This window comes from Ursus arctos, unplaced genomic scaffold (assembly GCF_023065955.2).
Source record: "Ursus arctos isolate Adak ecotype North America unplaced genomic scaffold, UrsArc2.0 scaffold_37, whole genome shotgun sequence".
Taxonomy (NCBI): Eukaryota; Metazoa; Chordata; class Mammalia; order Carnivora; family Ursidae; genus Ursus; species Ursus arctos.
This window is the reverse complement of record NW_026623053.1, coordinates 11,165,817-11,180,600: the sequence shown is the minus strand read 5'-3', so window position 1 is coordinate 11,180,600 and position 14,784 is coordinate 11,165,817. Positions and strand designations below refer to the sequence as shown.

The window sequence follows — 14,784 nt, the reverse complement described above, 5'->3', positions numbered from 1 at the left end:
TTCTTACTATAGATAGACTGTTGAAAATTAATCAATATGGCCAGATTAAACATAATACTTTTGCAAATGACTGAGGAGAATGTTTTTTCCTGAAGTAAAGGAACTGAAGTCAAAGTAGAAAATGAAGCAGAATTTAAGACAGCGGTGTCCTTTGCAATCACAGGATATAATTGATGATATGTTATTTTTTGATGATATGTTTTTTTAAAGTAAGTTAGGTCTTATGGAATTTTTAAAATTTAAGAACTTTATTAAAGTTTTAAAATTATTTTTTAAGTGTCTTTCAGGAAGCATTTACTATTATACCTTTGAGGTTAAGGGGCTTTACAGAGAATTTATTTTTGGTGAAATTAAATGCTTCTAGTCTAGTCTTCTTGGTAATTCCTAATATTCAGACTGCCTTACAGAAATTATTAGGAAATTAATTGCTCATTCCAAAAGTTCTCCCTGTGTTTGACTGTTTTATATCCTCACTTTTTATATCCTTTAGTTTTTATGAAATTTAGATAATATTCAGTTTAACTTGTTATTAAGGGTACATATTTTCTAAATAATAATTTCCACAAACTGCTATTACTTTCATAACGATTACTGACTCACATTTAATTACACAAGCATTGTATTAAAAGGAACTCTTGCCTGAATACTTTCCTAGAAAAATCTCCCCCACAAATGATTCATTCAGTTACTGTTTTTGTTCATTAAAAAAAAAAAAAAAAAAAATGAAGGCAAGAGAATACCAGTATTGCATTATCTGTCTGTTTCTAGATTACATCCTGATACACTTTATCATAGTCCAGGTAGATTCTTTTCAAATGAACAAATAATGGGAAAAAAAAAAAACAAACTGTTTCTAATCCTGAATGAAACTATGATGATATTTCTGACCAAATAAATATTTTCCAGGATATTTTCCAAAGTAGCAAAAGTCTATCTAGAAATAGAGACTTGAATTGTTATTACTCTTGTGTTCTGGGGTTCCAGGAATCCTGGTGATTCATCTGAATTAAAAAGTCATTTTTCCATTGAAATATGCACCATAACATCCATGCAGTACAGTTGCCAGGTATTGCAAGATTTCTTTTGATGATCATGTAAACTATTTCTCCAGGTTCAGACCTGGGTAGTGTATATGTTCAGTGAGGAAAGACATCCAAGAATTCTTGAACCAGCACGTCTCCACCCCCTGAGAGTTAGAAGAGTGTGTGCGGTGGTGGGTTTGTCAGGAAGGAGCCCTTCAGTAAAATTAAGAGTGTGCGGTCTACTTGATATGTTACTAATCAGCTGTTGCCTGATTTCATTCAGCGTGCCTGGCTTATTATATGTACATTATTAATTCATGCTCTGAACAAAAACTTCCAGATGTGTACCTCTAACTGTAAACACTTCAGGAGTGTTCTTTGTGAACTCTCCCAGGAGCAAGGGGCATTTACTGCTTGTCCACACTTACAAGCAAATCCGTCTTGGGAACTAATGGATCTTTAAAGCAGGCTCCGAAGGGCCTGTGTTCCCCTCAGAAAAGGGACCATGGCTTCCCTAACTTTTCACACATCCATGCCTTAAGACACAAAACACGGCTCTCTGCTTTGCGATGTAAAACAGCCTCCCACCCTCGTTATCAATAACAGCCTTTGTTTAGTCTAATGTCAAGCCAGACCTGGCCAGATTTCAGACCCTTCTCATTTAATTCCTGACCAGTCATGACTACTGAGGTCCTAGTGGGCTCTTAGCTGAGTACTATGAAAAAAAAAAGGAAGAAGGATTATTCAATGTTAACTCTGAGAGCTTGTGTCTTCATGAATGTTTCTACCCAGAAAAAAAATAAAGTATTGTCTAGGAGAAATAATAATGAAGTGTGAGGAAAGTGGAAGATTGGAATTGGTATTATAAATTAGACTTCCAGAAACTTGAGAAATAATTCAGCTTCTAACATATTTATTTGTGTTTTCAGAAATATTTAAATAACATGATTTTACTTGAATCATTTGACATGGTTTTCTAATATTTGGTTCTATTTGATCAGATGAATTCCTCTCTCTCTTTTCAAGAAGAGTGGAAGTATTGCCATTTTGATAATAAATATAGTGAAATGCAAGATGAAACAATGTCCAGAAGTTATGAACAATTATACACACCTCTTTCCCCAAATAGCCCAGTTTTTTGGTGATACCTAGTTCTCTGTAGCTGTGCATTGACAATACCACTGAGTGGTATAATTTTATTGAAGTAGTGCTTTCCTGTATTTTTTAAACTCAAAACTGATGAGGAGAAAGTCTCATCGTATTCTTTTTTAACTGAGTTACGTTAAAATCCAGCCTTTGGTTCTACCGTATTATTTCAGAAACACAAGTGCGCACACACACACACACACACACACACACACACAGCGCTTTGTGTTCACCATTTACTGTTATAGGTTAAGATTCTATAAAATACTATAAAATTATCCTTATGAACCTTTAAGTTATACTTATCTTTGAAGGGAGAGGCTCACCTTTGTAGCCTTGAACTGTGTTTATGGCATGCTTTTCCAGCTTCTCCTTGGTGTCTCTAAGACCGTAATCAGTGTGACAGCCTCTTTCCAGATCATTTCATTCAGCTTTCCTGTGAGTTCATAAACCCAGACCAGGCCCTTGTCAGCCCTTGTCAACTTAGACAGGGTCGGATACTATGGGAATGGATGTTCCTAACATCACTGTTCTTGATTTTTCCACATAATCTCTTTACCTTCTAGTTCACTTTTATGTGTAGACCAACTCTGACATTTGAAAGCCCAAAGCAGAAGCTGTTGACATGCAAAATTATTTTCTTCCTCAGTGGAAGTGCTCCTTTTTTATCGTGTAAATTTAGGGTGCCTGGCATTAAGGTCACATTGCCTTCAAGTAAAAAGAGAGGTAATCTTATGTTTCCCCTTTCCTCCAAGATCCCACAATTTGTAGGATGTTGGTAACTGACATTTTGAAAGAACGGTGCATGTTAATTTGCAACAATTCTTGACCAGTTCTGGTGCTCTCCCTGCAAAGGGTGGATCACTTAAGCAAATAATAAGATTCCTTTACCCTTCATTTCTGTTTACCCAAAAAAGAGTGACGCAATAAAAAGTCAATGTAACTTTCAAGATTATTTTAGTACTCAGAAAATCCTGACCACCTTGTATTTTTAATACAAGATTATATATATGTATGTATGTTATTACCACGAAAGCTTTCACAAATTGCAGCAAACATTAAGAAATGCATTCTCTGCTGGAAAATACAGCATCGGTCACCACTAAGCAAGGACACACTTTTTTCTCCTGCCCTATAACAACTCTTTTCACTGTTATGAAAAGGTGTTGATTAGCTTTTATTTATGCTATATATATTTAGGGTATCCAACTGAGTGAGGAGGCAAACTCATTTATCTGGCACGCTTGGCAGGCAGTTCAAGAGATGTAGAATCAGCATTGTAACAGAGTAGGGCTGACCAATCGAAAGTCTCCAAACACCCTACCTTCTCTCTACTCAGTGAAGTACAGGGCATGGAAACATGGGTGTTCCTATATGAATTCGATTTCCCAGGGGTCTTCAAATGTATCTTTTGCCCAACGATTGGTCTGCGCCGGAAACTCCCTCACTCCTTGTGTAAGAGGTAGTGTGTTCATCTGAGTGCTGTTGAGAGAAGGTGATCGTTTCTTTTGCTTCAGAAAGTGGTCAGCCTCAGACTGAGCATTCACAGTGATGTTTTACTGGCAGCAACTAGGGGTAGGGTTAGATAATCATTTCCAAGAGAGATAAACAGGGATCAGAGCATATAAAAGAAATCTCCGGGTAGTCTCAATATAGTCACTCATGGCAAGAGTCACTTTAGGGTCCACACCAAATGGCTTATTCTTCAGGAAGCCTCTTTTCTGAATGACCCCCTTTGCCTCCACCATGGGGGTGGTTTATCTTTTCTTCGAACCTTCATATATATGGGCACGTATTCAATGCAAGACAGTATTTCAGAAGTTGGAGATACAGTGATGAGCAAAACCAGCAAGATTCTCTCCTGTTGGCCCTTCTATTCTATTGAAAGGAAACAGTAAAAATCCAATATGCAAATGGGAGAATAAGACAGTTGCGGGCTGCAGTAATAGCTGTGGAGGAGACAGGGTGGCATGCCAGAGAATAACAAGAGTGTGAATGGAGAGTGAGCAGTAAGTTAGGTGATCTGGAGGCCTCTTGGAGAAGGTGACATACGAACTGAAATCTGAAGAATAAAGCAGAACCCTGTATGCGGAATCACATATTGTGATTGTTGATAGTAGCAGTTATGTCGTATCCAGAATTCTATTGGATTTTAAGTTATCAGGCGCAGAGACTTATTTGCTGGTCTTTCTGTTTCCTGCAGTGTCTGAATTGAGCTTTCAGGTAAGATTTGCCCCAGGAAATGCTTGTTAAATTAAATAGATCAATCATGATGGCAGTAGAAGAGAACTATCATAAGGCACTATTCTGCACAGTTCTTTGAATGATAGTCCAAAATGCTAGATCTTAAAACTATTGAAATAAAGGATTAATGTTGGTTGGATGTTTTCACACAGTTGTGCTAATATTTTTTTTTTTTAAGATTTTATTTATTTATTTGACAGAGACAGCCAGCGAGAGAGGGAATACAAGCAGGGGGAGTGGGAGAGGAAGAAGCAGGCTCCTAGTGGAGGAGCCTGATGTGGGGCTCGATCCCAGAACGCTGGGATCACGCCCTGAGCCGAAGGCAGACACTTAACAACTGCGCCACCCAGGCGCCCCTGTGCTAGTATTTTTAAGTGTAATGGCACCTGAATAGGAAAGTAGGCAGACAACTGAGTGATGCTCATACAAAGAAGCTGTTTATTCAGCTAGTCAGTTTGTTCTAGAAAACATGCGTGACTCAGATGCTATCCCCTGAGCACACACAAGCTGGTTGAAGTCTCTTCTGTAGGTCAAGGTTAAGGGATTCACAATATTTTCACATTGCATTTTGGCATGTAGAACATATTATTACTTAATTAGTCTCACTTTCCCCCCAAGAATTCTTCCATCATGATTTAAATTAAGGAAAGAAAATCCTTTCTGCTTTCATATTAGCATAAAACTAGGGGATGTGAGAGCTGGGAGGGGCTAAGGAAGAGGAATCACTATCACCACCTGGCAGGAGACTGCCTGAATTCAGAATTCTGCTACCGACAGCCCGTGTGATCTGACGTAACCTCCCTGAGATTCAGTTTTCTTGTTTGTAAAATGGGGGTCATAACACTAGTGGGCATGGAGTTTAAATGAATTAATGAATGTGAAGTGCTATGAAAAGACCTTGGCACGTATGAAGGTTAAAGAAAGTGTTTTAGGTCATTATCTAGTTCACAGGTCTCAGAATCCCCATGGGCCAGATTTATTCCCCAAGTAAGTTGACTGGCACAATGTTTCGAATTTTTTTCAGAGTTGCCAACATTTAAAAATAGGGTTATTTCATAAAGCAACTAGATTTTCTGCTCCTTTTGACACATTAAGAGGCCTCACAACACTGGGCTCACATACTCACATGGCAGCTCTCAGCAGTGTATGAGCAATGGCCATCCCTTTTATTCTGAACCTTCCTCCAGTTTATCATAGTCTCCACCATTCTCTGTTGCATCCCTGACACTGAGGGGCTACCCATGCATCTTAGCAACCTACAAGTATTTGAACTTACTGTCCCTCTCTTTCTAGAGCAGAAGAGTTCTGACAGATACTGTATTTGTGTTGGATATGCCAGGTAGGGGTGAGGAACAGGCAGACATGTACAGAGAGCGGTTGCAATGAAAAGCATTCCTTAGCCAATTGTACTCTCTTAAAATTGAAATCCTGTAAAGCAAATATGTCAAAGTTACAATCCATATAATATTACATTTAGGGGCGCCTGGGTGGCACAGCGGTTAAGTGTCTGCCTTTGGCTCAGGGCGTGATCCCGGCGTTATGGGATCGAGCCCCACATCAGGCTCCTCTGCTATGAGCCTGCTTCTTCTTCTCCCACTCCCCCTGCTTGTGTTCCCTCTCTCGCTGGCTATCTCTATCTCTGTTGAATAAATAAAAATAAAATCTTAAAAATATATATAGTACATTTAAGAAGAGGCTTGGGACATGTGGATAACTCAGTCAGTTAAACATCTGCTTTCGGCTCAGGTCATGATCTCAGGGTCTTGGGATTGAGCCCTGCATCGGGGGCCTGTTTTTCTCTCTCTCTCTCTCCCCCCCTCTCTCTCTCTGTCTCTCTTTCTCTCCCCCCCCCCCCCACCTATCCCCCTGCTCTTTCTCTCTCTCTCAAATAAATAAATAAATAAATAAAATCTTTTTTTTTAAAGAGGCTTATATGATAGTCTGTATTTGAATATCTCTACTGAAATGTCACATCCATTATTTCCATGCAGTTGCTTCTTGAAAACATGAATTCTGTTCAGTTACCAGGCACTTCTTCCATTAACTGAGGACAAATGTGATTAAGACAGTATCCTTCTCTTAGGACCTTGCTGCCTGATGATTGAGACAAGTCCAAAAAGGACATCAACATGTATGCTAAAGTGTTCTCTACTTTTCTGTTTCTCTAACTCAAGGGGAGTTTATGTCGCCCCAAATCCATTTCCAGTATGAAGCTGTGAAATGAATTTACTTAATAAATATAAATATATTAATACCACAGAAGTTTTCATTTGAACCAGGCATTTTGTAAGTGACTTTTATCTTCCAAAATCTTATGTTTGATTTTTACATCGGTGGCAATAAGCGAACGACAAGGAAAGGCGACTCTTTCCCCTCTGTTTTCTGGCTTTACTAATGCAGAGAATTCATTTTGAACTGCGAACTGGAGTATACCTTGTTGGGGAATGGTTTCAGAGTCCTGTTAAATGTTAAAGACGTGCTGGCAGCTGGAGTTTCCATAATGTAATCTAAGCAATCATTTCCTGGGAAGTTTCCAAACTTGCTGAGTCATTAATTTAGCATACCAGGTTAAAAACCAAATTCAGTCTCTAGAGAACCAGGGTATATTATCTGTAAGGAGGTGTTCAGTGCATATCGTTTTAACTTTGGCTGTAATTTCAAACGAATACTGTTAGCACAAGAATACTACAGACACTTCACAACACTACAGACTTAAAAATTAATCTCTGCAATCTTTATTGAATCTCTAATCCTGGCTTTAAAAATCAGCTTTCATAATTTTTCTGTTCTCATATTCTCTCCTATCTGTGATGTGATAATACATCTTACACTGAGAACAGAGAAGAAATCTTTATACTTTGCATCAGCTATAATTTGCCAGATCAAATCATTTATACACATGCATCCCAATACCACACTTCACAGTTATGTCAGTTCTCACAAAAGTTGTACACCTGTAGCTTGATCGAAACTCCTCCACTCAGGAAAAGAACAATTCATAATACCACTGGCTAACGTAGAAATGTAAATTTTTAGAAGTACATTCTCCTGCATGTGCTTACCATAATTATAGAGAAGGGAATTTGAGATCTGTTCTGTGGATTTTGAGCCAGTTTTTGCTCTGAACATAATAATGAAGCAGAATGAAACAAAATGTAGCTGTTCCCTTTCCAGAGCATGTCAACTTTCCTTCCTATTCCCATAAAAAAACAATCATTCTGCAGGTTGCTCAGGTTCAAATACATGGTCCAAACTGGAACAGCAAGTAACAGTGGAAACTAATTTAAACACCATTTAGTTAACCTAGTAAAACCTTCACTAGTGTTGGTAAGTAAAGAATTTTCTCTTTACCACAGTTGACTTTGAAGAAAGATCTTATGGGGCACCTGGGTGGCTCAGTCGGTTAAGCATCTGACTCATGATCTCAGGGTCCAGTTCAAGCCCCGCATTGGGCTCCATCTGGGCATGGAGGCTACTTAAAAAAAGAAAAAAAAAGGAAGCTCTTAAAGGATTGTGCACATTACAATTATATAAATAAGTAAAAAATAAAATGAAGTAAGTTAAGGAAGAAATAAGACAATACTATTTCTCTTTATTTTGTATGATAATGTGTCAACATGCACAAAAGCCTGGTTGTTTGAGTCGTTACCCCTTGACTTTGACTCACCACTAAGTCTAATTTCATGTTGAAGTTATTTTAAAGACCAAGCTAGTTGGATTTAGATCAGTGAGATTCTGTTAAGGATCTGTTTTTTTTAACATTACCAATTTCTAAATTTTTCCTACTCTGTAACTTGATACAGCAAACAAAATACTATAATTACGGCTTTCTGGTGTACATACCTTCAAATAAAACTTCACACAATTGAAATTACATTTTTTGGCTTAAAATGGAAACTGAATATTAATTGTTAATGAAAAATATATCACTGATTCTGAAAGTGCTTCGGAATGTTTGGTTTGTGTTCACATCATTAGAAGTAGTTTCGAAGGGATGATTGGCAGGATTACGGAAAAGTTTGTTCTTTAACATTTGCATAAACAATGATAAATGTGTATTACAGGGCAGTGGCCTTATTTCATAGGCTTTTGTTTGTTTTACAATCTGTTGCATATCAATGAAGGCCTTGTTTTGCATTTTGATTGAAGAATGGATAAATATAAGCACTTACAGAGTTATCAAATAGCGACCCAGTCTTCCTTTTTTATTTTATTTTATTTTATTTTTTTTTTAAAGATTTTATTTATTAATTTGACAGACACAGCCAGCGAGAGAGGGAACACAAGCAGGGGGAGTGGGAGAGGAAGAAGCAGGCTCCTACCGGAGGAGCCTGATATGGGGCTCGATCCCGGAACGCCGGGATCACGCCCTGAGCCGAAGGCAGACGCTTAACGACTGCGCCCCCCAGGCGCCCCCCAGTCTTCCTTTTTTGTCTTAGCTTCTGAGATTTGCCTCCTGGTAGGGAATAGCACATGCATGTGTGTGTGTGTATACTCCAGAAACATAGAATATAATTCTGCAAACAAAACTTCCAAAGCCTTTTCCATTCTCCCTTTCCCAGAGTGTTTGTTATTTAGTAAAATTAGGCAACACAAGCTCCTTCTAGCAGTAAATCAGTTCCCACATAATTCACTGTGCATGCAACCCATCTCAAGATTTTAAAGCTTTACTTTTTTATTTAGAAACATAGGCCACATTGAAATTAAGTAATGTATTTGGAACCATAAGAAAAGGTAATGATATGTATTTCTGGTTGTGATGCTAGCTGATTTTAATTTTAAAATGTCATGAGTGCCAGGAGGGCACTCTTTATTAATGCTACTAAAACCTTAAATTGCTATTAAATCTTAAGTGCTATTAAAGTCTTCATTTCTGACACTATAAATTACAGAATTTGTGAGTTGTTATTCTGTGCCAAGCACACATGTGGCTGTGTGATTCTCACCATTGCCTGAATGTGTGTATAATACAGTCTCTGGGCCACAGACAGCTAACTTCTCTTCTATAAACTCACATAACATTTTAAAATTCCATATGCAATCCTGCCTTGAAGGTAATAAAGGAAATGACTTGTAGTTTAAGGCAGCGTTTATATGAATGTTACCGTGTTGGCTAAGAAGAAAACATTCAATTTATCAGATTGCCTCTTGCTCTTCTAAGTGACTTTGCTCCACGGTATAGTAAACAGTCCTTTGTGAAACTGGTTCTGTTAACATAGCCTGGAATTAGGTGTCTTAAATTAAGGAAAATAGTTGAAGAGTGGTTTGGTCAACTTTTCATAGGATTTTCCAAATCTGAGAACATTTTAAAATGTGACATCAGGTCAGCTTTTATTCTGAGTGTTGAAACTTTCCAACTATGGAAAAATATCAATTTTCATTACAGTGTATGCTTAAAACTGGCCCATTAGCTACAGTTGCTCAAGAAAGACACATAAAACTGAGACCTAACCCTGTGGATTTAATTATTTTTCAATTCTGTTGAAGATATTTATTCAGTATATTCATGTTCATGATTCTGGTCTGGCAAACCTTTGGCCTATCATTATAAGCTCCCTGAACTTCTCTGCAAGAGTTGAACCTTTCCAGAGTAATTATCCTTTATAGTTTTCTTTTATAGAATTGTAATTACAAATTTAACCGTAGACATAATATGCCTATGTAGAACTTCATCTCAAATTTGTTTTTATTGCAGCTAGTAAATCTGCAAATCAAAATTTCCCCATTTGGTAACAAATAGTGCTACCTTTTGGTGCTGACAGGCAATGAAATGGGTGGAAATTGTACATAACTATGATTTTTTTTCTCTTCTTGTCAGTAACCATTCCAAATCAGAAACTGAGTAAGGTAATAATATAAGGGCTCTGGAGGCGAACAAATGTAGGTTCATGTTTTGGCTCTTGTAGCGTTTGACCCAAAAGAATATATTTAAATTTTATGGGTTTAGATACCTTGACTTTAGGTAATAAAGCCTGTCTTATGAGGTGCCTCGCACAATGATTACTAAGGGTAGGAGCTTAGTAAATGAGATCTGTAAGTATCATAACTATTAAAAAGTAACTCAGTTCCTCTTTCATCCTGATAATTCCAAAATACTTTATTCTGATCATTCCCAAGTACATTTCCATGATATCAGGAGCTACATGAAATTGTCCCAAAACATAGAAACACAGTTAATTTTAATTCATTTAATTAAAAAAAAATCTGTGTCCTGGGCTGATTAAATAATTTTTAAATGAGAGACAAGAGCACAGAGATGTAATTATCACCAAACACCCATATTTGTGTGTCTTGTATAGTCCACTAGTTGCTTTGTTTTTTAATTATAAAAATGACAGTGTAATTTTAACCCTTCACTTTTCTATTGTTGAGGAATAATATCAAGCCACATTTATTTTCTCCTTGAGGAACTTCAGAGGAACTGTAAGCACTTTTCAGATGATGCCCTATGCAGACCTGCTGGCCTTTTTTTAACCACATGCCTGTCATACTTCAAAAAATGTCAATGAAATAACATGTGCGGTGGGGAGAAGGACCATTTTATGTTTGCTTTCAGCTTTATACTTCTGTATCGCAACTAATTATGTTACTTTTTAAAAGCCCCAAATTTGAAAATCCTAGAAATCAGGTTCAAATATTCTGATCTCTAATTCTCTTCGGACTATAAAAATAGGGTAATCAGATGAGAAATAAGTCAGATGAGAAGTAAAGGGGTGTAAATGACATTAAATAACAGAAGACAGTTTTACTTTATTTCTCTTATTTCCTTACGAGCCAACCACTAAACGGTAAAACAAAACAATTAATATATATATATGAATGTTTATATGTATATAAGTCAAGTCATCTCTTACATCTTATTATCCTTTATTGTATTTCAAACATAGCAAAAGTCACCGTCAGAGTCCTTCATTGGTCGAGAGAAGAGGTCGAATTCTCAGTCATACATTGGACGACCAATTCAGCTCGACAAGATTTTGATGTCTAAGGTTAAAGTGCCGCACACGTTCGCCATCCACTCGTACACCCGGCCCACCGTGTGCCAGTACTGCAAGAAGCTGCTCAAGGGGCTTTTTAGGCAGGGCCTGCAGTGCAAAGGTAAGGAGGACCTTGACACGGGACATTTGTCGCCAGCCAGACTTTGATCTGGAAAGTAATCCTCATCCTTTTGAAATTACTGTTCTTTTTCTTAGTTCACAGCTCCTCTTTCTGATGAGTGCTTGGTTTTTGTTTCCTTTTACAATCATTATGATCAGATTGCAGATTCAACTGTCACAAACGTTGTGCATCCAAAGTACCAAACAACTGCCTCGGAGAAGTGACCATTAATGGAGGTAAGAAAAGATCAGCCGTCACATCTGTGCTTCTCCCCTGTTCAAGAGTATGTCCATGATGACTTCGCGGGATTTTTTTTTTTTCCTGTTGAGATATTTGTGATCCAGCCCATAGTAAATTATGGGCTCAGTTTGTTCTATTTTACTGTAGAAAAGCGCCAGTCTTTGAGTTTTGATAAAAAACCAAAGAGCTTTGCTTAATTTTTATGCAGTGCACAGCTAGTACTGAAAACTTGGATGTCCAGAATTTCTTTCTGAGCTTTCTTCTTAATACTCCTTTGTTCAGAGGTGTAGAAAATGTTGGAATGCCTGCGAGTGATGGTTCTCAGTCTCTTTTTCTCCATCCTTCTCATTCCAAGCATTGGGACAAAGATTAATTTTTCTTCCCTGTCAAGGGAGGGAAGAATCAGAGACTGACCCATCCAGAAATAATCACCCACTTCCTTCCTCCGCCCAGTTAATTCCGTTATATGTGTGCTTGTTACCTTGAATCTTTAATAATAATAAAAAGAACTTTAATTCAGCTAATTAAAAATAGATATTGTTTTTTATACTTGGAAATAGTCTTTTGGGAAAACTCTGACTGTAAAAATTAGCTTTGAAGGACTCCTAAGAAAAATACCATGTCCTAAAGGAACAGCTGACCTTTTCTTCCTGAGTAGTATTCCTACTGGAGTCTTAGCAAAATATTTGACTTAGTACCCCAGGCTAACTTTTTCTATAGACAATGGACTGCTTTATACCTTCAGTCTAATATCAGTTTTGTGATTCCTCTGGGGGGAAAATGGTGGACAGAAGACCAGAGAAACAAATTAAGTATTTATTTCTAAAACTCTGAAGAATAAAAGGTTATCTTTATTCTAGAACATTCTTCTCTAGAAGAAATGTATACCTAGAAGAAGAAGGCAACTCTCTCGAGGAGAGCATTCCTCTACTAGTTTCTGCCTTGGAGATTCATGGATTAGCTGCCAAAATGGAAAGCTAGGCAGTCTTCCCACTTTCTGTGGCATGTGAAATTGACTTTGTTCAGGCCCAGGAAATGTCAGTATGTTCTCGATAACTAGAACTAAGGGGAAACATGCAGTTTTTGATATTGCTGATTACTTTGAAATTGCATTTTCCCATATAGTCAGAAAAATCTGGTAAAAATGTGAATTTCCCAAGCTTGGCAGGTTGAGGTCCCTGATCTGTCTATTTTCCAGTTTTAAAATAAGTACTCTGCATTAGTAAGTACAGTTGACACTTGAACAACTTGGGAGTTGGGGGCACCAACCCACCCTCCCAGGCAGTTGAAATTCTGACTATAAATTTTGGCTCCCCAAAAACTTGACTGCTAGTAGCCGACTGTTGACCAGAGGCCTATTAATAACATAGTTGATTAACACACATTTTGTATTTGTAGGCATTGTACACTATATTCTTACATTAAAGTAAATTAGAGGAAAGAAAGTGTTATTAAGAAAATGGTAAGTGAGAAAATATACATTCACAGTACTATATTGATCGAAAAAAATCTGTGTTTATGTGGACCCACACAGTTCAAATCCATGTTGTTCAAGGGCCAACAGTAATTATAATTTATTGTGTTACCATCAAATGCTTGATGACAGGATTCAATATTACTTCAAATATCAAATATCTTAAGTATTTAAAAACTGCTGCTTATGTGACCAATTTGATGTATTGGAATCCATGACTTAAGAAGTTACTGGAATAGCAAGAATCAGTGACCCCAAGTCTTCTTGCGTGTGAAAGTTTCAAGGGAAACTCATCCTCCCATGTATCCCTTTTTTCCCACCACGGCTGTGCTACTGAAATAGACCAGTTTCCTCCTCACTCGTTCCTGGTGTCACTTTGCTTCCTAGAACTTTGCTTCTATCCCACCCTTGGCTTCCTGCCATGCCTTTCCATGTCTTTTCATGTTTTTAGGCTCAGGGGCATGAAAAAGAAACATCTGCTTGTAAAATTATATATTCATCCTCTGATAATTTCAGATACTTATGAACTAAAATTTTTAAAAAGGAAAGAGAAGATAAATTCTTGAAATAAATATTTTTTAGGGCTTCCAATTGATATGTTGTAGGACTGCCTAACTCTCTTAAGCCCTGACTCTAGGATTCCAGGCTTGTCTTCATGGATGCAAAACAATTTTTTAGATTTGCTTAGCCCTGGGGCAGAGTCTGATGTGGTTATGGAAGAAGGGAGCGATGACAATGACAGTGAAAGGAACAGCGGGCTCATGGATGATATGGAAGAGGCAATGGTTCAAGATGCTGAGGTGGTGATGGCGGAGTGCCAGAATGACAGTGGGGAAATGCAGGACCCAGACCCCGACCCGGAGGACTCCAACAGAACCATCAGGTGAGGGCTGCACTCCCAGTCTCACTCCAGCAGGGGAATTTCCTTTTTAAGGTTCTTTGCTATTTTTATCTATTGAAGAAATTTAAAGTGTGTGCTTGATTTGTTTATGAATGCGCTGTGAACTGTAGAGGAGAGCCAGTGGAGTTAGGAGGTCTGGATCGCCTGTGAGAGGTGTAGGTTTGCATCCTTTCCTGGCATTGCCTCTTTCTGTGATCCCTTTTATTTTGCATGTGAACGATACTCATATTTGCCAGCCACAGGTTTACTACTAAATTAATGTTTATTAAGAGCTCATTGTGCGGACCTGCAAAGATCAGGGGCCAACCTCAGTGGACTCCATCTGTCTCATAGCTGGCTGCTTATACAATATCACGTATGTCTACATCTTACTGTTCTGTATTTTATCTCAGAAGTACGTGAAGTTTTGTATTTGGGATTTAATCATCTATACTTCTTGATTACTCGATGATCCCCATTTTTGATATCAGGGACCAGAACACTTATGGCCAATGAGGCTGCTGCCTGTTTTGTAATAAAGTTTTATTGAAACATAGGCATGACCATTCATATTGGCTAAGGCTTCTTTTGCACCACAGTGGCAGAGTTAAGTATTCCGCAGAGCTTAAAAGTGTTTACACCTGGTCCTTTGCTGAAAAAGTTTCCCAGCCTCTGATTTA

The 14,784-nt window shown here is 37.8% G+C and overlaps 1 protein-coding gene across 2 annotated transcripts in view; it reads left to right on the top strand.

Annotated features, from left to right (window-relative positions):
* PRKD1 (protein kinase D1) overlaps window positions 1–14,784 on the top strand; it is a 311,194-nt gene that overhangs the window by 244,331 nt on the left and 52,079 nt on the right. For both annotated transcript variants that reach the window (XM_026513536.4, XM_057306366.1), the window contains exons 5-7: window positions 11,300–11,510; window positions 11,669–11,746; window positions 13,903–14,107. In XM_026513536.4, coding sequence (XP_026369321.1) covers window positions 11,300–11,510; window positions 11,669–11,746; window positions 13,903–14,107 — 494 coding nt within the window. The remainder of the gene's footprint in view (window positions 1–11,299; window positions 11,511–11,668; window positions 11,747–13,902; window positions 14,108–14,784) is intronic.